The sequence below is a fragment of the Jaculus jaculus genome, chromosome 8 (assembly GCF_020740685.1).
Source record: "Jaculus jaculus isolate mJacJac1 chromosome 8, mJacJac1.mat.Y.cur, whole genome shotgun sequence".
NCBI classification, from domain to species: Eukaryota; Metazoa; Chordata; class Mammalia; order Rodentia; family Dipodidae; genus Jaculus; species Jaculus jaculus.
In genome coordinates, this window is record NC_059109.1 from 85,648,416 (window position 1) to 85,676,033 (window position 27,618).

At 41.5% G+C, this 27,618-nt stretch overlaps 1 protein-coding gene and 1 pseudogene across 4 annotated transcripts in view; one reads left to right on the forward strand and one right to left on the reverse strand.

The window, feature by feature from the left end:
- Shld1 (shieldin complex subunit 1) overlaps positions 1 to 27,618 on the forward strand; it is a 167,557-nt gene that overhangs the window by 129,196 nt on the left and 10,743 nt on the right. For 2 of the 4 annotated variants that reach the window (XM_045156871.1, XM_045156872.1), the window contains exon 3: positions 21,768 to 22,604. In XM_045156871.1, coding sequence (XP_045012806.1) covers positions 21,768 to 22,210 — 443 coding nt within the window. In that variant the 3' untranslated portion in view covers positions 22,211 to 22,604. Of the gene's footprint in view, positions 1 to 21,767; positions 22,605 to 24,287; positions 25,800 to 27,618 lie in introns of those variants that run through there. The other 2 variants (XM_004661499.2, XM_045156873.1) reach the window with 2 other exon arrangements.
- On the reverse strand, positions 3,518 to 5,173 carry LOC105944230 (annotated as a pseudogene).

Genomic DNA, 27,618 nt, shown 5'->3' on the forward strand with positions numbered 1-27,618 from the left:
CAAGTAGGTTTTGTTTTATGAACTGTGGTGCCCCTGTGTTTGGTGCATACAGATTTATGATTGTAATATCCTCTTGATAGATTGTTCCCTTGATAAGTAGGAAGTGGCCTTCTTTGTCTTTTTATATTATTTTTGGTTTGATGTCTATTTTATCTGATATTAACATAGCTACACCTGCTTGTTTCTTATTCCCATTTGCTTGGAATATTATTTTTCACCCTTTCACCCTGAGGAGGTGTCTGTCTTTAGTGGGGAGGTGGGTTTCTTGAAGGCAACAGATTGAGGGGTCTAATTTTTTGATCCACCCTGTTAGTTCATGTCTCTTGATGTGTGAATTAAGGCCATTGATATTTAGGGTAATGACTGTGAGATTTGATTTGATCCCTGCCATGTTGTGGTGGTAGAGGTGTGTTGGTGTTTTCATAGACTTTGAAGTTTTTTGTGCCTACTTTGAGTTTGGTTATTGTGATCTGCTTTTTGTAAGTATTTGAGTTTGGTTATTAGTTTCTTCTCTGTGGAGAATTTCCTGAAATACTCTCTGTAGGTTTGGTTTTGTGTTCATATACTTTTAAAGCTGAATATTGTCATAGAAAGTTTTTCTTTCACCATCTATTATGAGGGAAACTTTTGCTGGGTAGAGTAGTTTGGGTTGGAAGCCATAGGATCTTAGACTTTGCAGTGTTTCATTCCAGGCCCTTCTAGTTTTCAGGGGTCCCATTGAGAAGTCTGAAGTAATTCTGATGGGGTTACCTTTGAAAGTGGTGTGCTGTTTTTCCCTATCTGCTTTTAGGATTTTCTCTTTGGTGTCAATGTTTAGAGTCTTAATGACAATATGTCTTGGAGAGTTTCTCCTTTGGTCCAGTCTGTTTGGAGTTCTGTTGGCTTCTTGTATCTTGATGGGCCTTTCTTTTAAGAGACTGGGGAAGTTTTCTTCAATTATTTTGTTAAATAAGTTCTCCATGCCTTTGGTCTGTATTTCTTCTCCTTCTGGTATTACAATGATCCTGATATTAGGATGTTTAAGTGTATCCCATAATTCCCTCATGTTCTGTTCACAGGAACTTTTTTTTATAATACAGAAATACATTTTATTATCAAGCTTCTTTAGGAATATTTACAAAAAGTGGAACTTAACAAAAAATATAAAAAATGTACTGAACAGTGTCATTATAGTCTACTTTGACAATTATCAAATGTTTCTAACAGTTATTTCTTATACAAGCATGACTTTAAGGCAGTCTGGAGTAATGACTCCAAATTATCTGACAGTGCCATTACAAATTGTTTTTTAGAAAACACAGGTATTCAGCAAAAACAGAAAGAGTACAATTAATTCATGGCTTATAAAGTTGGATTATGATAGCAAATGAATAATTCCAGTTAATTTTCACCTTATGCAGCAAAACCACAATAGGTTGCTAGTGACTCAAAATTATTCTATCTTGTGCATGTTGATATAAACCAACTTAATTTGGAGAAATGAAGGGAAACCATGTATCACAGGGAAAATCCATTTACAAAAATGTTTCTCAAAATTAGCCTGCTATGTGAGAGGAAATTAGGTAAGTAGATTGTCTCCTGGAGATATTTATGAATACACAGTATAGCATCAAGGGTCAGGAGGGCTAAGGAGGACTCCTGGGGCACAAGCCTGGGTTCAAATCCATATACTAATTATATGAACTTTGGTAGCTAATCTTGTATCTCAATTTGCATATTTTTCAGATGGGGTTCATAAGGTACTTAACCGTGTGGCTTTTGTGAGGCTGAATTATAATACATTAAGAACTTCCAATGTAAAGGCACTGCATGCTTCTGTATTTTTCTTAGTAGGGTAGCTGTGTGGTCTCTATAAGCTCTCTCAGTCTTGGTGTACTCATATAAAAGAAGATGGCTTTCTTTTGCTACCTCAAACTCAGAGGTAACCAAAAACACTTAAGTACTTTTTGGATTATCAAACATTACATATCTGACCTTCAGGACTACATGATAAGGAAGGCAGAATTCTTCATTTTTCAGACTGAGGCTTAGAAAACAGACCAAAACAAACAAAGAAACAAACAAACAAAAAAAAAAAAAAAACAACAACAAAGGATCGGCCTTAAATCCAGATTTTCTGAATGAATTTTTTCTGCTGTTAGCACAGGGAACAGACCAAAACAATATACGAGGCTCATGGTGGTTAGTGAGGAATCCAAAAACAAAGCTGCCACACTTCTTACAAGGTGATTCCAACCCTCACTTTTCTTTGTGTCAAATACGGATTGGCCACCCTATCCTGAAAACGCCACAGAACTCCAAAATACTTGCATTTTGGAGGATTTCAGATTTCCAAATCAAGGATGTTCAACCAATGAAGTCTGTAAATATTCCAAAGTCTGGGATACTGAAATCTAAAATACTTGTGGTCCAGAGAACTTAAGATAAGGGACTGAAAACAGCTGGATGCTAGAGGTGAAATGTAAAATGCTCTTATTTTAGTTTTTCATTTTATGGTTTGGTAGATGATATTCTCACCCTTATAAAATGGAATATTTCAAGTCTCACTTCTACCAAGCTGATTTGAAAATGATCCAGACGCTTGCAAATCCTTCCCACAGGATGGATGGATGGATGGATAGATAGATAGATAGATAGATAGATAGATAGATAGATAGATAGGAAGAATTACTGTTGGTTAAATGGAGACAATATCATTAAGTGATCCTATCCGAGCCTTCCTTTGAGTATGTGATTTTCTGCATTACTACATAATTGAAAGTTAGAATTGTACTCACTCACTGTTGGGATATGTGCAGTCTCATGAGGTCAGTTGGGAACGTGTAGCTGCAGAGCTGAGCTATGAGAAGGTACACACATAGCCTTCCAACCATTGCTGTTCCTCATTTTCTAACACCAAGTGTCCCAAACTATCCTAATAGTCATTCCAACATAGAAAAGGTAACAACTTAATTTTCTTAGGTTGTAGAGACCATATTCTGAATTACAGCTCCAAAAGTTAACAGTCCAGTACTCCTTTTATAGAGATCCCAAGGATCCATGAAACCCCCCCGCCCCGCCAGTGCCTCAATGTTTGGTTAGACAAATTCAGAATCTGCCAAGTATATCACATATTGTTGGCTCACAGTTACTGCTGAATCAGCCACAGCCTTACCGCTCTTGTATGATTTGGGCCAGCAATACCTGGAGAATCACAGGCTTTTAAAACATGATGTAATATCAGCAAAGGGAAGATAAATTAAGTGGCATTGTGCTAAAGTGAAGGATTAGGAAAAATACAAAACAAGTTATTGCTTATGCTACAAAAACTTATAAAAAGAGTCATTTTGATTTCATCATGTGTTATTACTCAGTTCCCTTCCTGTACCTACTCATTATGAATGACAGTATTGGTGCCACCAGTTCCAGCTATTTCCTCATGACTTTGCATCCTTGTAAGTAACAGCCTATAGAGTTAGGCAGCAAATAACCATCCATGAAATGAAACCCTTAACAACTGAAGTTAGCTCACTGATAACTAAGGATCTTCTTCCATATCGTCTGGATTGGGAGCCATAATGAAATGTTTTGGGTACACTAGGTTGTGTGTGTATGCATGTATTTCCCAGCGAGCATCATCACTTTCATGTGTAATGTAACATTCTCCAATACGGTTTCAAATTCTCTAATGTCAAGCCAAGTCTGATAGTCCTGTAGCCAGGGATGACTAAGAGATTTATCAATGCTGTAACGTTTTCTCATTTTCACTTGAAGCAGGTTGTTAATCAAATCAATTGCTTCACTAGAAATTTCTCTCCATGGATTTCGTGGATACATAAAAGCAGCATTTTGAATTTGGTCATTTATGTCTTCATCCTCATTGAATGGAAATGTGCCACTGAGGCTCACATAGACGATAACTTCCCACTGACCACATATCTAGAGAATGATTGTAGCCTTTGCTCCTGAGAACCTTGGGGGCTAAGTACGCTGGAGTTCCTACCACCGATCTCCTGAGTCTTCTCACCAATGATGAGTGCAAATACAGTCACAAAACTTCACCTGGGGGAATTGCTCTGCTGATGCAAGCAGCACATTTTCTGGCTTTAAATCACAGGCAAAATACGCTTAAAATGTAGATTCCTTAAGGCAACAAGTATCTGTGTAACCATGAATTTAGTAATTAGTTCTGGAAGTCAACTTTTCTCGCTGGATAGAATCATTTCCAACATATCTCCATGTAGCTTTTCCATTACTACAAAGACCTGTTCTGGGGTTTCAAACATACATTCCAGATTTACAATCCCAGGATGGTGCAAATTCTGTAAAATAGCCACTTCATTCTGGAGCTGGCTCTCTTGTTTTGTGGAGAACCTCATCTTATTGATGACTTTGATAGCCACATCCCATCCTGTCTTTCTGTGTTTTCCTCCATAAACAATGCCAAACTGGCCTGAACTAAGCACTTCATCTGCAAAGATCTGATAAACAGTGCTGATGTCCACATTCTCCTGGACTTGAGAATTAGATACAGAAATACTGGTAGCCAAATCTTTGTGGCCTTTCCCTTGCCCTGTAGAAGTGCAAACACTTGCTTAAGGGGTCACAGGCATGAGGGCTTGACGAATTGCTTTTTCCCAGCTCTGTGCTACATCAGGTCCAACTCCAGTGGCAGCAAGAACAGGATTGTGAGAGCTGTCACTGTTATTCTCACCAACAAAGTATACCATAGTATCGGTGATGATACTATCAAAAAACAGTGTGGATTGCTGCCTTGTGAAATGTTTGTGAAATCTTGTGGTGAGGACACTCGGAGAATTTCTGAAAGTGGAATTTCCTTATACTATTTTGATCCACATTCATTTTGAAACAATGTTAGACATTTGCTGTCAAGTCTCCAATAATGCCTCTTTCTCAGATTATCCCTGTTGGTGTAGTGGACCATCCACCCTTCCTTCACCACCATGCTGCTCTTCCTGTTCGTGTGCTTCATGGACTGGACAACCCTCATCAGTGGGATATTATTGCTTATTGATGGACTGATTGTTTTAACAGTTTCTTCATCTCATTCCACATCAAGATCAGATGGATCTAGGAAGAACATTTTGTCTTCTGGGGGAGATGGCTCTTCTGTGTCATCCAAGCCTCTACTACTAACACTGTTCATATCATTACTGTCAATATCCATTGGCATATCTGTATCTGTTCCCAGAGTTCATTTGCCAAAATGAATATGAGGACATTTGAGAGGGTAATAATATAATGTATGGCCATTTGCAGTGTTTCATCAAACCATTGAACCAAAGAATAAGTATTGAATAGATTAATCCAAAACACTATTTTTTAAACCAGGAAAATTTCATCTTAATAGAAAACGATTTTTATTAAATTTATATTTTCTGAAATGAAAAGCAAAAGAAGACAATAGCAGACTTAAAATAACTGAAGATGTATAGTAAATAACTGTCACCTGTATTGTCACAAAAATAACTTACTGATGTGAAACACTACAAATCTTCAGTGGTCCTGAAGACAAGATTCTTGATGGGACTTAGAAGAGCAGGAGGACCTCTTGTGAATTCAACTCACAACAAAAAACAAAAAAATTTGCAGTCAGTGGTATGAGTGGCTTAACAGAGGGAATAAAGAAGCTTTCATCTAAGTCCAGAAGTGCAGTCCCCCCCCCCCCTCTCTCTCTCTCTCTCTCTTTTGAAGCACAAAAATCCTTTAATATCCAAAACAATTTTGAGCAACAAAAATAAGGCTGGTGGTACCATCATACACTCTCTCTCTTTTTAAACTGCTGTTATTTTGCAGACTTCATAACCATTGAACAGAGAATTGACAACTATTTTTAAATATTAAAGAAAGGAAGATGTCTGCAAATAATTCCCTTCCATCAGCCCAGAAGTCTCTGTTGCCTGCAACTATTTCTGCTGTGCTTCCAACTCCTCCTTGTTCTAGTCCCAAGATGGGACTCTCAGCCCAACTCTCCAATGGAAGCTTCAGTGCACCATCACTCACCAACTCCCGAGGCTCCGTGCATACAGTTTCATTTCTACTGCAGATTGGCCTCATGCAGGAGTGTTACCATTGATGCCCAGGAACTGTCTTTGTCTGCTGTCAAGGACCTCGTATGCTCCATTGTTTATCAAAAGTTTCCAGAGTGTGAATTCTTTGGCATGTATGATAAAATTCTTATCTCCCGCCATGACATGAGCTCAGAAAATATTTTGCAGCTGGTCAACTCAGCAGATGAAATACATGAAGGAGACTTGGTAGAAGTTGTTCTTTCAGCTTTGGCCACAGTAGAAGACTTCGAGATTCGCCCACATACTCTGTATGTACATTCTTATAAAGCTCCTACTTTTTGTGATTATTGTGGTGAGATGCTCTGGGGATTGGCACACCAAGGATTAAAATGTGAAGGCTGTGGGTTAAATTATCATAAACGATGTGCCTTCAAGATTCCAAATAACTGTAGTGGAGTAAGAAAGAGATGCCTGTCAAATGTATCTCTACCAGGACCTGCCCTCTCAATTCCAAGACCCTTGCAGCCTGAATGTATGGCCCTTCTCAGGGAAGAATCACCAAGAACTAAGTAAGAGAGTTATATCTTGGAGGGGTCACATCTCTAGGATAAAGCACTCTTGGTCAGGGTGAATGAACTTTCTGATATATTCTTGTATTCTGTTTGCCAATATTTTGTTGAGAATTTTTGCATCTATGTTCATGATGGAGATTGTTCTGTAATTTTCTTTTTTTGTTCTATCTTTGTCTGGTTTTGATATCAGAGTGATGCTGGCTTCATAGAAGGAGTTTGGTAGAATTCCTTCTTTTTCTATTTCCTGGAAAAGCTTAAGAAGCAATGGTGTTATCTCTTCCTTGAAGGTCTGGTAATATTCAGCAGTGTATCCATCTGGGCCTGGGCTTTTTTTAGATGGGAGATACCTGTTCGGATCTCCATGCTTGTTATAGGTATATTTAAGTGATTAATCTCATCTTGATTTAATGTAGGTAGGTCATATAAATCAAGGAACTCATCCATTTCTTTCAGATTTTCATACTTTGTGGAGTATATGCTTTTATAGTATGTCCCTATGATTTTTTGAATTTCTCTGGAATCTGTTGTGATGTTACCTTGTTCATCTCTGATTTTATTAATTTGAGTCTCTTCTCTCTTTCTTTTGGTCAGATTTGCTAAGGGTTTATCAATCTTGTTTATCCTTTCAATGAACCAACTCTTTGTTTCTTTAAGTTTTTGGATTTTTTATTTTGTTTCTATTTCATTAATTTTTGCTCTAATCTTTATTATTTCTTCCTGTCTACTGATTTTTGGTTTGCCTTGTTCTTCTTTTTCCAAGGCTTTAAGGTGAAGCATTAGGTTGTTTACTTGTGACCTTTCCAATTCCTTTATATAGGTACTTAAAGCTGTATATTTACCTCTTAGAACTGCCTTCATTGTGTCCCAGAGATTGTGGTATGTTGTGTTCTCATTATCGTTTGACTGTATAAATTTTTTTCATTTCCTTCTTGATTTCTTCATTGACCCATTCATCATTTAGTAGTGTATTGTTTAGTTTCCATGATTTTGTGTATGCTTTATAGCTTTTTTTGGTATTGATTTGTAGTTTGATTCCATTGTGGTCAGATAGAATGCAAGGAATTATTTCAATTTTCCAGAATTTGTTAAGATTTGCTTTATGTCCTAATATATGGTCTGTTTTAGAGAATGCTCCATGTGCTGGTGTAAATAATGTATATTCTGCAGCATTTGGATGAAATGTCCTGTATATATCTGTTAGGTCCATTCCTTCTCTGACCTCATTTAGTCTAGATGCCTCTCTGTTTATGTTTTTCCAGGATGACCTGTCAATTGATGAGAGTGGGGTGTTAAAGTCACCTACCACCACTGTGTTTGGTGTTATCTGTGACTTTAGTTCTAATAGTGTTTGTTTGATGAATTTGAGAGCCCCCTTGTTAGGTACATATATGTTTATGATTGTAATGTCCTCCTGTTGGAGGGTGCCATTATCAATATAAAGTGACCTTCCTTATCTTTCTTGACTAACGTTGGACTGAAGTCTACCTTGTCAGATATTAGTATAGCAACCCCTGCTTGTTTTCTAGGCCCATTTGCTTGAAACACTGTCTTCCAACCTTTCACCCTAAGATAATGTCCATCCTTTGTAGAAAGGTGAGTTTCTTGGAGACAACAAATTGTAGGATCCTGCTTTTTTTAAATTTTTATTAACATTTTCCATGATTATAAAAAAAAAAAATCCCATGGTAATTCCCTCCCTCCCCCGCTCCAACACTTTCCCCTTAGGATCCTGCTTTGTAACCCAGTCTGAAAACTTATGTCTTTTCATTGGGGCATTGAGGCCATTGATATTAAGTGATATTACTTAAAGGTGTGTATTTATGTTTGCCATTTTTTGTGTGTTTCTGGTTCTACTTTTGTTTTAATTAGTATTTGAGTATTGCTTGTTGTTTCCAGGTTCCTTTTTTTTTTTCCACGTTCCTTATATGTGTGCTTTTCCTTCTTTTCGGCATGAAGGATCCTTTCAAGTATTTTCTATAGGATTGGTTTTGTCTTCAAATACTACTTTAGCCTGCTTTTTTCATAGAATGGCCTTATTTCTCCATCTATTTGAATGGATAGCTTTGCAGGATAAAGAACCTTGGTTGACAGTTGTTATCTTTCAGAATTTGGAATACATCACTCCAAGCCCTTTTGGCTTTTAAAGTTTGTGTTGAGTAATCTGCTGTTATCCTGATGGGCTTGCCTTTGTAGGTAATTTGATTTTTCTCTCTGACTGCTTTCAGTATTTTTTCTTTGAATTGTGTGTTTGGAAGTTTGATTATAATATGGCAAGGAGAGGTTCTTTCCAGGTTTTGTCTGGCTGGGGTTCTTAAGGCTTCCTGTATCTGCACCTCTTTCCCAATTTCGTGGAAGTTTTCTTTTATGATTTTGTTGAGGATGCCTACTATGCCTTTGGAGTGGAATTCTTCTCCTTCTACTATGCCCTGAACTCTTGTTTGATCTTTTCATAATGTCCCGAACATTTTGAAATTCCCATTCATACTTTTCTATTAGTTTGTCTTTCTCTTTGTTGGACTGTATTATATCTGCCACCTGGTCTGCTAGCTTAGATATTATGTCCTCTCCTTCATCCATTCTACTGGTGAGATTTTCTAGACAGTTTTTTATTTCATTAACTGTATTCTTCATTGCTAGTAATTCTGACTGGTTTTTCGTTATTATTTCTATTTCCTTATTTATGTCTTGTATTGCTTTCTTTATTTCATTAAATTGGTGTCCTGCATCTTGTTTGATTCCTTTGATTTCCTCTTTGATTCCTTTGATTTGTTCTTTGACTTCTTTGAACATGTTTACAATCATTCTTTTGAAATCTTTCTCTGGCATTTCCTCCAACTTGTTCTCACTGGACGTCATCTCTGATGCATTAATACTTTTTGATGGATTTATATTGTCTTGATTTTTGGTGTTTCTTGTGTTATAATATATATATTTTGCATCTTGCATTAAGTGAATGCTTTGATTTTCTAATTCACTGAGTATTCTTAGCTGTATCAATTGACCTGGTTTTATATGTCTTCAGTGTAGGAGATTAAGATGTTAGGTGTGGCTTTTAACACTCTCAGAGTATCTAGAAAAGTGTTCCTATGGGTTGAGTTTGCCTGCTATGGGAGTATTCAAGTAGGCTGAGTGGAACAAAATACCGGTCGATTCTAAAATTTAACTAAACATTGTACACATTCAATCAACAACAGCACCAATTATTTATGCTAGAGTAGGTGTTATAACAACCAGATCCTCTATCAACAAAGAGATTAAGATTTCTGGTCTGTTGAGGATTCCAAGTCAGCTTGTGACCAAGTGAGACCCTTCCCTGGTGCAATCGCAGTTACCTTTTTGGATGATTTTGGTCTCAGTTAAGTAGGCTGGCTGGGTCACTGGATGCTGTTCTGTTTTCTGAAGCTTGGCACTGGCTTTTCCTGTGGGGCAAACCAAGCTTGGCAATTGTGGCCCTGCAGATGGACACCCCTGCTGCTGGAACTGCAGCTGCTGCTGCCGAACCTGCCCCTGCTGGACCTGCCGCTGCTGCTGCCAAAGCTACCACTGCCACTGCTGAAGCTGCCACTGCTAGACCTACCGCTACTGCTGTTGGGTCCACCACTGCCACTGCTGAAGCCGCTGCTGCCAGGTCCGCCACTATAGCTGCTATAGCTGCTGCTGTTGCTGCTGGAGCCAGAGCCACAGCTTACACCACCGCTTCCACTGCCAGAGCCAGGACACCACTGCTGGAGCTGCTTCGGCCTGCCTATGTGGGCTCTGATGCTCTGGGACTCTCCTACTTTTCTGCTACCATTTTAATTTCTCATATACCTCACTTTTAAGTATTTTTCTGTGTTTTCTTTGGCTTTTTCTCCCCTAGTCTGCTTTGGTGTGGTTCCTATCCTGCCATCTTTTCCGGAAGTCTCAGCCAGCTGTTTTTTAAGGTCTTTTTTTCACTCTCCCTCAATAATCTTAACTCTCTTTGAACTCCTTCCAATTTCTTATCTATGAGTTTTAGTTTAGTGATGGCAGCATCCACATGATTATTGGTCCTTTGTTGCTTTCCTGCAAGTTCTACCAGTAGGTTGGTCAGGTTTGCATTGCTTATAGCTTCAATTTGATGTTCTGGTCCTAATTACTCTTGTCTATTTTGGTTAAATGTATTCATTGTAGGACTGGGTGCTCTAGCTGGATTTTCTTTCATTTGATTTTTCATGTTATTTCTTTTGCGCTTTGTTCTGCCCGTGACAGTGTATGGGCACATAGGTGGGTGGGTGAACCTGGGCTCAAGTACAATGGAATCTGAGGCAGCCTGGGGCAGTTGCCAAGCAGCCTGGGCTTTGGCTCTCATTTGTCAAAGCTGCCTGATATACTGCCTGGTAGGAGCACCAAAGTTGCCTGAATTTTCAAGCAGTGATGTGCCACAGCTCCCTGCATTCGAGCTAGGAGGGACACTGAGGCACCAAGGACTAAATCAGCCCAAACTCTGGCTGGGAACACTGGGACCCGGAAGCAGCCTGCACTCCCCTGCCACAGGACAATGGAGTCTTCATGCATAGCAGACAGGTATTGGATGGCACTTGAGCTGGCGCAAGCAAGAAACACTGTGTGAGTTAGTGTGGCAGTTGCTGTGGGACTGAGCTCACTGAAGTGCAGTGGCAGGAGCAGTAAATGAGCGAGTGTGTGGAGTGTTCTAAACTGCCACACGCAGGGATCAATGTGTGCATGGCTGCGCTGTGGATAGGTGGCTATCTGGGGGGACGGATGGGCTACCTGCTCGTGAAGGAATCCACAATTCCCTGTTATTGTCAGGATTTGCGCGATGGCCGGAGCAGTAAGATGGCGAGTGAGCAGAGCTGACTAAGCTTCTGCACACAGGGATCGGCACAGGCTGGCTCCTGGCTCTGTGGAAACAGTGGCTGTTTGGGGGGAGGGGTGGGCTGCCCACCCGCGAAGGAATCTGAAATTCCCTGTTATTGCCAGGCTTCTCTGAATGCCTGGTGGCCAGAGCAGTAAGAGGGCGAGTGGGCAGAGCCAAATAAGCTTCCGCACGCAGGGATCGGTGCACGTGGTGGCTCCCAGCTCCATGGAAAGGTGGCTATTTGGGGAGAGGGGATCAGGGAATCTCTGTTCTACCCCCCCCCCCCGCCATGCCCTCCCACTGACAATCTATTGGAGATTGCTATCCCCTAAAATCCCAGTGAATCCCTAATGCCTTGCCTTTCTTTTCCTGGGATTTGCAGCGCAGCTAGGCGGTTGCCATCTTGGCCAGAAGTCTTAATGTTTGTTTCCGCTCTTGGAATAAGTAAGACAGAGGTATCGTTAAAGTCACAATGTCTTTAGGTATGAGTACTTTACCTTTGGAAATTAACCATTTCTATGTGAGCCTTAAGAATAGTTAAAACCTTGATGAAAAGAGGAAGCTAATTTACTTTACTGAGAGAGTCTTAAAGCCAGTTTTATAACCCTTAAATTATAACAAATTAGCATCAATGACCTGTTAATGAATGAGGCCTTATCATAAGACTCAGTTTTTCCACTGATTAATACCTTGGCATCAGGTAAACATTAGATTTAATCCAAATGTTTCAATGAAGGGGCCCTTCCCCTGATAATGCACATTAGGTAAGTCTGATGCTTATCTTATGTAAGGAGTTTGTAACCTGATCAAATACCTTGACTCAGTTGAAGTATTTAACATTTTGTCAAGTGAGAAATTTTATCTAACAGATGTGACTTTAGGTGTTCAAAAGAGAAGAACTGAAGAGAACCACAGTTATATGCTGTACTCCTTTTATCTTGTCAGAGACAATTGGCCATTTTATCTCCAGTCAGACTCTGGGGGACACATGGCTTAAGCTTGCATGGGGTCTGAGATAAAGAGGGTTCCATCGGTTTTTTCAGAGTCCAGCTTTCCATGAATTTAAGTAGCATCTTTTGGAAAGCAAGAGCAAAATGAAATTACAGAGCAGAGAGATAAGCATCCTGACATTCCTTTCCTATTCCGAAGCTGTTTGTTTTTACATAGAAAATTTACCCATTTGCAAAACACAAGGTGATAGACTCTTGTCTATGTTTAACCTGGTTAAACCTCCAATTACATCTGTACTTATGACTTTGTGACCCACCTAGCATAGGCATCACCAATGTCTAATGTAAGATGAATTTAGATTAAGACTGTGCCCCTATATAAAACTTTTAGAGTATCCTTAAGAGTATGTAAACAGTTGAAAAATCTCAAACTTTAGGCATGGCATTTAGGTTTAGCCTGAAAATTCTTTCCTACATATGCACATCTTTGTCCACATACTTTAACATCTAAGTACCATTCAAAAAGCATTGTTAATGAGCATTCTATGTTCCAACATTGAAAAACTCCTTCCCAGTTCCTTCAATCAATTCATCTCATCCCATTATTAACCACCTTTCTTATAAGGCTATTATGAAAAACTACACCAAATTAATTAATCCTATTACTCACTAACAAGTGAATAGTCTAAAGACAATTTTATGTCGTTAATACCAATAAGACACTAAACTAGGGCAAATATTCTTGCTATCTTGAGGCAGGCTGGCCTAGAAGTCAGGTCAGTTGGCTTCTCATTTTAAGTACTTTACAATTTTTTTAATACCAGACAAATTATAAGTTACCACTTTAGAGAGAATTCTGTTGTTTTTGATAATCCTCTATGAAAGTTGAAGTTGACCTAGAACATAAATTCAGTAATTATGATATAATGTAACAAAGTTGATACATTTTTTATGTAAAACTTTAGTTCTTTATAGGTTGCAGTTAAACATGACCTTCTTTTTTTTCTTTCTTTCTTGCTGCTTTTTGGTGCACTGTTGTGGCTGGGAAGGGCTTGCATACACCTTAGATCAGTCCTGCCCTACTCCCATCACTCTCCAGTGATCCAGTCTAGTACACATGGAGGTAATGGCCAAGAAGGCTGCAGGGAGGCCAAGGATTCTGACTACCTGAAGGGGAAAAATGGAAGGGGGGCCAGGACTGCCAGGAGGCCTCTGAAGAAGGCGGCCCACTGGGAGGTAGCTGAAGAAGGAGTGGGCCTGCTTAGGGGCCACTGGGAGAGGTGGTGGAGACATGGCACCTGCATGGGCAGAGGTGCCATTTTCTGTCTGCCACCTGACACTGGCCCAAGCCACTTTGGAGCACTTGCAAAGCTGGATTGTAATTTTGCTGCTTAAAGGGAGTGAGGGGAAATTTCCTTCCTGAACTTTCATTTCCTAGCCAGATAAGCTATGCAGGTCCACATGGATGCCCAGAAATCCAGAAATGACCTGGAGGACTTCTTCCCAAAAGGAGCCTGCTTCCCTCTGGAAGAGCTAATTCCCTTAACTTTCAGAAGAGCTCTTATTCCATGGATCTGAGAAATACATCCATATATATATATATTGGCAGGAGGCAATGTTACCCATTACAGAGAAAGATTAGAAATGCCAAGACCAGAAGGCAATGTTCCCAAAGGCTAATTAGCACATGGGGGATTCCCCAAAGATCCGGGCATGAGCCTGTCCACAAGTTTAAGAGGCCGGCAACCTGCCCTACAGGCTTTTTTTTTTTTAACAGTTTTTTTTTTTTTTTTTTTTTTTGGTGTGCGTGTGTGTGTGTGTGTGTGTGAGAGAGAGAGAGAGAGAGAGAGAGAGAGAGAGAGAGAGAGAGAGAGAGAAATAGATAGAGGGTTTTTGCCAACACCCAACATTCTGTTGGGGTCCAGGCAGAGGACAGCTGGCCTTCAGTCAATACCAAAGAGTGGCCTCGGCCAAGAGACATCAGTTGCCAGTTTGTCATGTCTGGTCCCACATGATGGCACGAACTGAAAATAAAGGAGGAGAAAGAGAAACCTGCCAGCCCTCAATACATGGAGGCAAGGCTGCATGGGATGATGTCTCCCAGTCTCTCTGGGAGAGCACTCATCCACCCTGTCCATCTCATAAGGTCCCTGTTCAGGCACCAGCTGTGGGTTTTGGATTTTTGCTCGGGGCCTGGCTGCAGTTCACCTCAAAGGCATCCAGGCAACCAGGGATGGGTGAGCATGTGAAGAGAGAAAGACACTCCCTCCCAGGAGAAAGTTGAGCAGCTCTCTCCTTACCTGCTGCCGTGTTGAGATCCCAGTCTGCTCTAGTCAAAGGGAAGAACATATCAGTGATAGTCTGATTATTGGTGGGATTCCCATCAGTGCCTGGAACCAATTTCCAGGCTTCAGTCTGGCTTCTCTCTTTCCTCTGTAGTAAAGAGCCCCTGTAGCAATTGTTGACAATCATCCAAAGTTGCTTACCATCTTGGTCTGGGGGCCCCATAACCCAGAGGGGGAATGCTGTGACTCTGAGGGGCCCTAATTTTAACGTCCTGAAAGTGGTCCATCAGTAAAGAAAGTGGAGTAGTCTGTGTCTGTCCCTTCTGTCCATGCACACAAATAGTAATTCCAACAAAGAAAAGGAAGGAGAGGCAACCAAAAGCACACAAATAGTAATTCCAACAAAGAAAAGAAAAAAAAAGAGACAGCAAAAAATATTCAGCTGGCCAGCAACTACAAACTGAGACAACAGCCTCTCACGTTGTCTTTATAGATAGGGGAATGAAATCCCCTCCAGGCAGGCCTGAGACACCAAGGACCCACCGTCCAGACAGAGTGGCCAATTACTACAAAACTGAGACAACAGCCTCTCCTATTGTCTCTACAGATAGGGGGATGAAATCCCCTCCAAATGGGCCTGGGGCACCCAGGACCCATCTGAACAAAGTGGCCAGCTACTACAAAACCAAATGATATCATGGCATCTCGCCGTTCCACGGTAGCGAACCGCATTGTCTCTACAAACGGGGGGGGGGGGGGGGATGAAATCCCCTCCTGATGGGCCTGAGGCACCCAGGACCCACCTTCCGAAGAGTGGCCTCCAGGGGCGCATCTGCCCAATCACAATTTTCTAATGAACAGCAGAGTGAAGGACAGGTTTTCAGGAAAGACAAAACACAGAAGAACAACAGAGCACACTTACCAGCCGGCGACCTGAGCTTCACGTGTTGGTGGTCCTCAGCAGTCTCTGAGGAGATCCCAGACAAGCACCCAAATGTTATGCCTATTTCTCAGTATCCCCAGTGAACACCAAGGAGAACCAAACACATATGCAAGGGCAAGGAGCTTTATTTCGGGCTTAAGCTCAGTCTCTTGACTTCACCAATGCAGTGGATCTGTACAAGAGCCCTGAGAGGGCAGGGTTTTTATAGGGCTTTGAACATAGAAGAAGGAGATGGGTATGTGATTGGTTGATTTAAACAGTAACTGCACTTGTACTCTTCTCATTGGCTTAGGATTTTGGTGGGCAAAGTTGGCAGGCTGGGTGTAGGGGAATTGAACTTGAACTTATCTATGACTATAGGAATGTATGGTGTAATCAGTTTCCAGTAACTGTTAAACCCACCTTTCCAGAAGATAAAAAACCTAGATCTTGCCAGGAAACAGAAACGTAGACCTGCTGAGGACTCTGAAGCCTGTCATGGCATCCATCTGTTTCCTGAGTCCTTCAGTTAGACTGGCAAAGAAGCAGTGACAATGTCACAAAGGTCACAACAGGTGTAAAGGAGACTTTGTATTTTAATAAAGCACATTTGAGGGCTTATTTGGAGGTTCTAGCAGGGGAGCACAGCTGTTCTTCTACCCTTGACTAAAGACTGGTCGTCCTCTATTCAGGGAAGGTTGGCCTCTTCAACCAAGTGTGCAGGTTCAGGAGGGATGTACATGGAGTAGTGAGGGAGGAAGGGGACTCCTGCCTAGCTTGCAAGCTCAGCCATATCAACCCTGGTGACAGATTTTGCAGCCAGATTGCCCTCACATCCATAAAACCCATTTGAAAGAAAATAAAAGGCTGAAATGGACTGAAGTGCTGACGGCTCAGGCCATATGGCATTGTTCTTTGGCAAGGGGAAGGCCTATTTGTTTGGAGATGACTTGCAGTCTGCTTGACATTTGCATGAAAAGTACAAGAGACAGGCTAGCTATCAAGCTTTCCTGTAGACACCAAAGCTAAGAAGTTAGAATGAAATGAAACCTAACACTGTAACTCACATGACAACATGAATCCTATGTGTCCATGTATATTGACCAATGACTTGCAGTGGCATACCTTGTTACATGGAGTGTCCTGTACAGGCTGCTGTAGGTGGGAAATTGAGGAATTCCCAAACCACCCCAGTGTTGCTGCTGGGATCACCCTACACTTTCATCTTTTCCATTAATGGTTCTCTATCTCTATCTTTCTGCCTTTCCACTGTCTGGCCAGATCATCTGTGAGGAAGAAGTGGCAAGAAACACCTCATCCTGCCATTATGGGCTTCTATCTCCTCACTTTTGATTTTTTTTTTTTTTAAATTTTGGTTTCTTTTATTTTTTTCAGGTAGGGTCTCACTCTAGCCTATGCTGACTTGGAATTCACTATGTAGACTCAAGGTGGCCTCGAACACACAGTGATCCTCCTACCTGTGCCTCCCAAGTGCTGGTATTAAAGGCATGCGCCACCACAACCAGCTGTTTTTTTTTCCTTAATTTTTATTTTTATTGACAACTTCCATAATTGTAAAAATATCCCATGGTAATTCCCTCCCTTCCCCTACTTTCCCCTTTGAAACTCCACTCTCCATCATATCCACCACTCCTTCAATAAGTCTCTCTTTTATTTTGATGTCATGATCTTGCAGTGTCCACCGTTGAGTATCTTCACTGGTGATTTCTCTCCCTCCCATTGAGCTGCATGCAATGTGGCTTTTTCTAGTTTTCTGTCAATTGTCTACATGGAGGAGGTTTTCAGCTCAGCACCAGCAGGATTTCTGTGAAGCCCAAGTGTGTGGAGTCTTCAGCAATAGGGTCTTACCATGTACTCCTGGTGGGAAACCAAGGGCCTCAGCAATGGCTTGTAATGTTTTGGGGGTATCAGTTATCTCCCTGGCCAACAACTCACTGGAAGGTATCCGATCCATGGCACTGAAAATTTTCTAGTAACAATCTATGGCTTCTGAGGTCTTTTTGTTTTTTTGAGGCAGGGTCTTGCTCTAGCCTAGGCTGGCCTGGAATTCACTATGTAGTCTCAGGGTGGCCTCTAGCTCATGGTGATCTTACTTCCTTTGCCTCCCAAGTGCTGGGATTAAAAGTGTGTATCACCATGCCTGGCCTTGCTTTAATTTTTATTTACTTATTTGCACGTGTGTGTGTGTTGGGGTGGGGTATGGGCTCACCAGGGCCTCTTGTTGTTACAAATGAACAACAGATGCTTGCACCACTTTTTTTTTTTGCACCACTTTTTTTTTTCATCCAGTCTACATGGGTGACTTGGCATTGAACTGGGGCCAGCAGGTTTTGCATGCAAGCACATTCAACCACTAAACCAGTCCCTCTTTTAAAAAAATTCTTATTTAATTTATTTGTGGGGGAGGTGGTCACCAGGGTCTCTTGGTCCTGCAAATGAATGCCAGATGTTTATACCACTTTCTGTGTCCAGCTTCATGTAGTTTGGGGGGAGTGTTTGAACCCTGGTCCAGAAGCTTTGCAAGTTAAGCACCATAACCACTAAACCATTGCCCCAAGGCCCCAGCCCTTCTTTTTGGTTCTTTAATAGCAATACAATTTATAGGGCATGTGCAATTTGCCAGGTTCCGAGCTAAATCTTATTGGGCTACTTGTAAGTAGACAATTTTAACAATTATTCCTCTAGTGGTTTTGTTTTAAATTTTTATAACATTCTCAAGCTCACAGAAAACTTGCAAATATGGTAAAAACAGAACTTTTTTCATTATTTGAGAGTAAACTGCCAATCTGATGCCCCTCTTTCCTAATTATCCCACAAATACTCTTACATGATGAACTCAGTGAGATATTCTCGTACATAAGAAAATGAAAATAATATATTAGAATTATGAAATTGGCAGTGATACATTACTACCATCTGACCCACAAGCCTCACTCACAATGCTGCTTGTTTCAGTAATGGCCTTTATAGTTAAAAGGATTAGTTCTGAGTCTGGGGAGATGGGTCAGGGGGTAAGACATCTGCTTATACAAGCATGAGTTTACCTGAGACCACCTGAGTTTAGTTCCCAAGAACTCACTTAACAGCTGAGTGTGGCTATACATATCTATAACCCCATTCATGGGAGTGAGGCCAGAGAATTACTGAAGCTCATAAAACAATCAAACAAACAAAAGCAACAACAACAAAAAGAAAAAAAACATTCAGCTTCTGAATAGTGAGAGACTCATTACATGCAGATGAGCAGTGGAGGGAGGGAATTCACCTCTGGCCACCATATGCACACAGTAGAGGAGTGTATCTTCATCCATGCATGCATACACTACACACACATCACACTACACATACTACACACATGCAAAAAAAAAAAAAAAAAAAAGAACAGTCCAGTTCTAAGTTACCTGTTGCACATGGTTGTCATGTGTTCATTAGCCTTCTGTAGTCTAGAGCACTTGCTCCACCTTACCTTGGTTTTTATGAACTTGGCATTTCCGGAAAATATAAGATGGAACATCCTATCCCATTGTTTTTCTGGCATTAGGGCCAGGAGTCCATCATCTGCCAACCTTCTCTTCTATCCACCTAGAAGTGTCTCTCCAGCAATGAGGACATTGGGGGAACTCAATGGAGAATTGAGCAGAAGCTCTGGACCTGGCAGGGAGAAGGGAAGTTCCCTTCCTTTACTTCCCTCCCTTCCCCTTCCTTCCTCCCTCCCCCCTTTACTTCATCCTTCCCCCTTTGCTACCCTCCTCCTCCCTATCCTTCCTAAAAAGATGGGACTATGTCCTATGCCGGTAAATCATCAGGAAAGAAGGTGTCTCCTGTCTTTGTCTCACAGTGCTGAACACATGACTATTGGACAGAGAAGAATAACTTGAGCCAGCTTGCAGTGGTTGAATTTCTCCTTATAACTTAGCCTTTGTTCATGAATCTGCTTTTCATGTTTCTTTAGTCTCTGATCTTTGGTCCTTTCAGAATAAGATTTCAAGTAGCATCCCCAAGAGACTCCCTCACTAGTTCTGCTGTGTGCTGATCCTTCCCTTGTACTGTGTTTATCCATTGAGTCTGCCATTTCCCAGCTAATGCCATGATTATAAAGCCCATGATTGCTTTTCAGTTGTTCAATGTCTAGAAGTATGTCTGTTCTTCCTAGTTAGATTCCAAGTATCCGAGGTGAAGGATATGGTCTTTGCTGTCCTTCATTACATCTTATAACAACTTGTAATGAGTTTCCTATTTAAGCAGTCAGCTTCTTTTTTTAAATTAATTAAGTTATTTTTATTAACAACTTCCATGATTGTAAACAATATCCCATGGTAATGCCCTCCCTACCCCCACTTTCCCCTTTGAAATTTCCATTCACCATCATATTGTCCTCTCAATCAGTCTCTTTTTTATTTTGATATCATGATCTTTTTCTCATATTATGATGGTCTTGTGTAGGTAGTGTCAGGGACTGTAGGTCATGGATATGCAGGCCATTCTGTGTCTGGGGGGAGCATGTTGTAAGGATGGTCCCCTTCCTTTGGCTCTGACATTCTTTCTGCCACCTCTTCTGCAACAGACTCGGAGCCTTGGAAGGTGTGATAGAGATATTGCAGTACTGAGCACTCCTGTCACTTCTCTCCAGTACCACAATGCCTTCTGAGTCATCCCAAGGTCTCTAGGCAGTCAGCTTTTTATAAGTGTTTGTTGAATTGATGAATGTTCATGTGGGGTCTACACATGAACTCAGAACATCTGTCACATTCTTTTTAGATTAACTGCTTCTCTGATTCTTATATTACCACCAACATTCTAGAAAAAGGTTGTTTAGTAAGATTCTTACTTTAGAGATGAGAAAGGTAGGACCCAGAAAGGGTACATTGCAGCCACAGTGACATATCTAATAGTAAAATGATAGTCTAAGCAGAAACCCTACATCCTTTCCAGACCTTCACCCCCTGTATCCTGCATCTTCCTTTATCATTAACAAGGACAAATATTGTTATTATAACTATTACTTAAGCCCCTAATATGGTCTGGGAATTGGCAAAGCAGGTGATTTATAAAAGCATATATCAAGTGATCAAAAAAGGAAAACATCAATTTAAAGCATAAAATTTTAAGAATAGCTGGGCATGGTGGCTCACACCCTTAATCCCAGCACTTGGGAGGCAGAAATAGGAGGATTGCCATGAGTTCAAGGCCACCCTGAGAATACATAATGAATTGCAGGTCAGCCTGGGCTAGAGTGAGACCCTATCTTGAAAAACCAAACAATATAGTTAAAAAAAATTCAAGAATAAAATTGGTAGCTGTATAAGAAATTCTACAAATTAAATAACTCAGATTATTTTTATAATTTTGTCCTTGGACACATTGATAGCAAAAAAAAAAAAAAAAAAAAGCCTGTGTTTCAAAAACTAAGATAACTCTCTGAGTTATCAGAGTAGAAAGCCAGTGTGTTAATACACACCTTTAATCCTAGCATTTGAGCATCTGAGGCAGAGGATCGCTGGGAGTTCAAAACCATCCTGGGCTAGGGTGAGACCCTGCCTGAAAAAAGAAAGGAAGGGAGGAAGGAAGGAAGGGGAAAGTAAGTCAGAGAATATCAAGACATTCTGAAGGATTAATATTTGCCTTTAGTTCTCAGTGTCCCAATTAATATTAACACCTGTATTTGTGACACCAAGACTTTGAAAATCTATCTCAAATTTATAACATTAGAACATATGGTTTCCTATTTGTAGTTAAATAATTTTTACTCCCTGTTTAAAAAACAGAAAGATGGAACTTTAATTTTAGAAATAGTCTATGGGATTATTGTATGGAGTCCACAAAGGAAGTGTGTGAACTGTAATGTCAAACCAGGGTCCCTACTGTGTTTGTACCAGGAACTCCTGCTGAAGCTCACTGCTAGTTTCCAACAAGAGCATATCATAATCATCAATCTTATGCACCAAACACAGGTGCACCACAATTCATAAAACAAAACCTACTTGACAACAATACCATCATAGTTGGGGACTTCAATACTCCATCAGAAATCAGCTGGTTCTACATAGTCAGTTCCCCAGAAGCAGTAAGTGTGTTGAACTGCAAAGAAACATCATGTATTCTTGGCTTGCTTCCTGACATAGTTTTTAATGTGTGTTTGAACATTGGAATGTGTTTTGTCTTGCAGATAGCAAAAACCTAAATACGCAACAAGAAGACTGCTGTGATTCTAAGAACTCATGGCTTGACCCTTCTTTAAAAGACCAGTTGGAGACAAAGGAAGAAGATGATGGGCTCCGGAAATCCCTGGATCGATTCTATGAAGTATTCAGCCATCCTCTACCAGGCTCTGGAGATCAGCTCTCTGTACCTGTATGCCACTGTCTGTCTCAGAAAATCATTGAACTGAGTGGCCAAGAGACCCACAAGTATGCCCTCCGCAGTTTCCAGATGGCCCGGGTGATCTTCAACAGGGACGGTTGCTCAGTCTTGCAGAGGCATTCCAAGGATATCCACTTCTACCCTCTGGAGGAAGGAGGCAGCTCTGGGGGTGACAAAGAGCCAACCCCAGGACTTTCAAAAGAGATTATTCATTTTGTCTTGCAGCAGACATTCATGAAAGACTCTTAAATGGAGGTGGTGGTGAAAGCAGGCAGTGCTGGAGGTGAAGTGCTGTTTATCTTCCCTCTGAGGCCCTTGGGTTCTGGGATAGCCCATAGCCGAGTGCTTTGCCATTACAGGCTAGCACCTATCATATGGTCCTGGAGCCAGTCAGCCTATAGGGATATGGCCATCCCACTTCCCGTGCCATCCCCTACTCACCTTGGCCAAGGTCACCACTGATTGGATGGGTTAGGAGTCCAATCCCAGCTTCCTTGCCTCAGTTTATACTCTAAAATGCTCTCTCCTGAGATCTAAGCCATGACTGGGACTTCAAAGACAGTCACTTCCTTTCCCCATCCTCCTCCTCACTAGCCACCTGGTGCCTCCAAATCCTTCCCTTAATAAACTTCTTATATTTGAATCCTTGACTGGAGTCCACTTCTAGAAGAACCAGCTTCTGGGAAATGAGTGTTATGAGGATATAAAGCTCTGTGCAGAATCAAGATTAAGAATTAGACCTAGTTGTAAAATGCAGATCATGTGACAACAGAGATCCTGAAATAACTTAAGTGTAGTCCCAAAAAGTACGTCCATCACACCTTAATCATGTCCTTGGCTCCTCTCCAAAGCCAAAATTCCTTGTTTTATAATATGAGTATGGCAGGAACATTTGGGCCTTCTAAAATAACAGCTAAAATGCACACATACACAAACATTGCTTCATTGCTACTAGATTGCAATGTTCAAGGGAAGAAGGAAATAAATACAGACCCAAACTGTGTAAGCACCTTTATGACCTATAAGACTGGCACCATGTGGCCTTGTCAGCCTGTGTGTGAAGAGAATAAGATATCTTTTGCCTAGGCAGGTTCCTCCCCTTCGTGTTAGCTGTGCCCTCTATCTGCTGCCAGCACCCTCTGAAGGGTTAGCCCCTCATCCTGCCTTGTCCTTGCTTCCAACACCCTGAATTCCAGTGTAGTTCCTGCCCAAAACAGGGCCTCACTGTTACCCTGCTCTGTCTTCCTGTCCTGCACTCAGCCTTGCCAGGGAGCTCCCTAAATAGCCAGTGCAAGCTTGCTGGCAGATGCACTGCTCTGCAGGTTTATCCTGAACCCCAGTTTGAAACTCTGTAGAATTACATCAATTGGCACCAGGTGCTCTGAAATGGTAAATGAAGAAGTCTCTTAGTTATTCCAGGAAATTACTTCAACAGAAGGGGTTCTATCACTTGTGTGGAGGAGGAGAAGAAACTGGCAATGCTGTGCAATTAGATTTTGAGAATCTCAAGGTGGAGTTTAATTAGCATAACACTTGCAAAGCTTTCCAGAAAGCAGACTATGTAAGTAGGGCAGGCTAAAAGAGCACATTAAAAGTGACTTTGTTTCAGCCCCCTTCCCCCAAAGCCATAGGATGTTAAAGGAAGATCTCAGTTCTAGGAGTAAGCTACTTCCCAGTGTGTTCTTAGTCAGGGAAGTCCCTGAGGCCCTCAAAATAACAATACAGGCTATTGCCAAGGCTCTTGGTTAAAATCCAGAACTAGATAGTAAGACCCTAATGTTGAAGACACCACATGCTTTGATTGCAAGACACTGAGAAATCAAGCTAGAACTGAGCTAGAAACCTCTATCTTGTTGGCTGGCTTTCAAAGTACTAGAAAGTTCTAGGCAGGCTTTTTATGGTAGGGTGGAGTCATCAACAATCCTACCTAGCAGTGGATTTTACAAGCTACACAGCCAGTAATGCCCAGTGGCATGACTATTGGTAGGTAACAAACTGGTCTCTGGTTGGATTTGAGGTCCACTCCATGGGAAGGAATTCATTCCTGGGCTTGAAAACCTAGTCAAAAGCCCATGACTGAGAAGGTAATAGGCCTTAGGAGGAAAACTACTATTGTTTGGCTAAATGGATATGTTGTACCCATCAAATTGCCTCTGACATATTTATGTTCATGACCATGAATTAGTGCTGCTCTCACCTTTGGTCAGAGAAGCTTCTTTTTACAGTTGGTGATAACTACTAGGGAAACTCAAAACTCATCAAAGTGCTGAAAATAAGTGACTGTTAAGTGTTCAGTGCTAATACATCTATATCACCCTCCCACCAGGCTCAGAACATTGTGGCATAGAGGGCAGAAAGAACAAAAGAGCCAGAGGATGGGGAAGAGTACTTTGAAAAAGTATCTTCCAGACATGAAGTGACCGTTACATTTAGGACCTCACAGAGACTATTGTTACCTGCACAATATTGAGCCCTTCAACATTCCATCATTGATGACAGAGGTGAGCGAGAAAAAAAGACATCAAAGTACGAGGGACTAGTTGGAAAGAAGGAGTTCAGTAGGAGAGGGATGAGAAACGCCTTAGAGTAAATAAGGATGCATTACAAGGTAGAAAGTGGAAGGGTCTCACAGGCTGGTACATTAGAAAAGTACAAGCCTCTTAAGAGGTACTTGAGGGCTGGAGAGATGGCTTAGCGGTTAAGTGCTTGCCCAACAATACACTCCCTCCAGGAGGCATTAATTCCCAAATATCCATCAGCTGGGGAGCTAGCATTCAGGACACTAAATTTATGGGGGACCCCTGAATCAAACCACCACAGTCCCCTTGGCTATGAAAAGTATAAAATGAAAATAAAATCTCAGATTCTTTGGAGAGCTATCTCAAGCTCTTTGGTACCTGGGTAAATAAGTTCAACTTTCACTCATACTAGCATTTAAGTGATCTTTGGAGAGAATTTCTGCAATTTCTCTGGAGGGCCCAGCAAGATTTTCCTTTGCCATGACCCTCGCTGGTCAGGAAGGGCTGCTGCTCCTGGGCCTCCCAGCCTGCCAAAGGTCCCTGGAACTTGGAAGTGCATGCCCTTGACATGATTATGGGGGTCCTTTTTCAGGTGGCCCAAGGACACTGTAAAACCCTGGACTGGAGTTACTGATTGGAAGGAGATAAGACTGAGCCCTGTGTCCAGACCAGGTACTCCTCAGGGAAATTGGAAATCCGAATTTAAAATTGGGGTTGTGACTAGTCATGTCTGAATTATACTCAAAGTGATTTCAAGGTCTGAGTAGCTGGCACAGATTGATTCCACATGGAATCCCAAGCTTTGATCCAGTTCTGTGATGATGGTCTTCTTTCTGTCAAGAAGACCTAAGTTGTTCTGGTCACGACTGATGATATTCTGGTCTCAGTAACTAGCTACATCAACGTTATGAGTGGGATTAGATAAAAATTTTTTGAACTCTGAATAAATGAATGAATGAAAGAGGGGGAGATGGCCATCCAGAGTCTGATCAAAAAGTGCACTTGGTATGAATGTGTGTATGCAAACATATATGTGACTCACAGCCTTAAGGCTTGCAGAGTAATTTCAGTCCCAAGCAGTGCATGTTCAGGAAGGCTTTGTCTTTGTGTCTGTTCTACAACACCAACCCAGTGGGAAATTCATTGTGAAGGAAGTCCTCCACCAAGCCCACTGTCCTAGACTGTATGATCAAAACTCATAGTTGAAAATATACAGGAGGGCTGGAGAGATGGCTTAGCAGTTAAGCACTTGCCTATGAAGCCTAAGGATCCTGGTTCAAGGCTCGATTCCCCATGACCCACATTAGCCAGATGCACAAGCGGGCGCACGTGTCTGGAGTTCAATTGCAGTGGCTAGAAGCCCTGGCGCACCCACTCTCCTCTCTCTTTCTCTCTCTCTCTCTCTCTCTCTCTCTCTGCCTCTTTCTCTCTCTGTCACTCTCAAATAAATAAATAAAAATAAACAAAAAATTTAAAAAAAGAAAGAAAATATACAGGAGATTGTAATACTAAGACGACACCAGGAAAATTAAAGGCCTCTGTAAATTAGGAAGGCCAGCTTTTAATGTTGAATGGCCCCCAGAAGAAACACTGAAAGTAAGATTATAGAAAGGGAAAAATGCAAGATTCTCCTACTCTTAAAAGTTATAAAATGCCAGGCATGGTGGTGCATGCCTTTAATCCCAGCACTCGTGAGGCAGAGGTAGGAGGATCGCTGTGAGTTCAAGGCCACCCTGAGACGACAGAGTGAATTCCAAGTCATCCTGGACTAGTGTGAGACCCTACCTTGAAAAACAAAAAACAAAAACAAAAAAAAGTTATAAAATGACAAGATCGGGGAACTGCCCTAAAGCCCTGAGAAAAATCCAAAACTCTCCCTGGGTGCGGGAGGGGGTAGACAGCTCAGCTAATGTCAGACCAGAAGCTTCAATGCCAGCGATCCACCCCCCACCCACATACACACATACACAGCTTCCTGGTAACACACTCTCCAATGGTGAGGTACTGGCTGGCAAAACTTAAAAGTGCCTGATCCCGAGGCCACAGAAAAGGGAGTAAATAGGATAATGCTGTCTTGGGCTACAGGGGAAAATCCACCACTCCAGGGCCTGACATTGAGGAAGAAGTTAAATGATGGAAAAAGACAAACCAAGATAAAGGTCTCACAGCAAGGTTTTACAAAAGCCTCTGAGCTGAACCCATGTGAATCAAAGTCACAGAAGCCCTAAACTCAACCACCTATCTACTAGAAGAGAAGGGAGAGCACCTCCACACTTACAAAGAAGGGTTATCCTGTCCTGCTGTGTTCCCCTGGGGCAAAAGGTCAATCAGGAATGGCTAATGCTAATTAATCCAGACAGATGCTAGAAACCTGGGGAAACTCATCTATCTTGCTCCCACATGCTGTGGCTGGGGCAGCACTTGAAGGCAAGGACAGATGGGGGACTGCACATGAGCAGGCACCTGCTTTTACAATGTGTCACTTACTGCTTCCCCTGCAGGGCTGAAGCTGCATGTTGGCCAGGCAACCCTAGAATAAGAGGGGAAGCCAACACACAAGTTTCTATTATTGTTGGACTGGGAGACAAGGCACAAACCTCTCTGGGTTTATGCTGCACCCAGGGAAATCCCTGATGGCTCTGCCTTCTTGGCTTCCCTACCTTGCAAAGCCTGGGACATCTGCAGACACAGGGAATCTCAAAGTCCTGGTCCGGACATGATGATGAGTGAGGCCCAAATTGCTGCAGACAGACAGGAATTTATTATAAGAAATTTGTAATGGTTTAAGTTTATTTTATCTCTCTTTGCTTCTATGGAACTGTTAACAGACAAACATCCCCAAGGTTTGTGTTTAGTTTGAGAAATACTCAATACTGAGTTTGTCAGGAAATTTCTAAAATAATGTTCTAATCTGCTTTCAAATTTTTAAAACATGTGTTTCAGAAAGCTTATAAAAAAGGTTCCAAAAATCAACAAATATATACTCAGTGTATGCGTGTGTATACACACACACACACACACACACACACACACACAAACACACACACACACACGCATACATTGAGTAAATAATGTAAGTTGTCAAGTCTGGTCTACTCTTTTATAAAAGTTTATTTCAAAGAGCCTTTTGAGGACAAT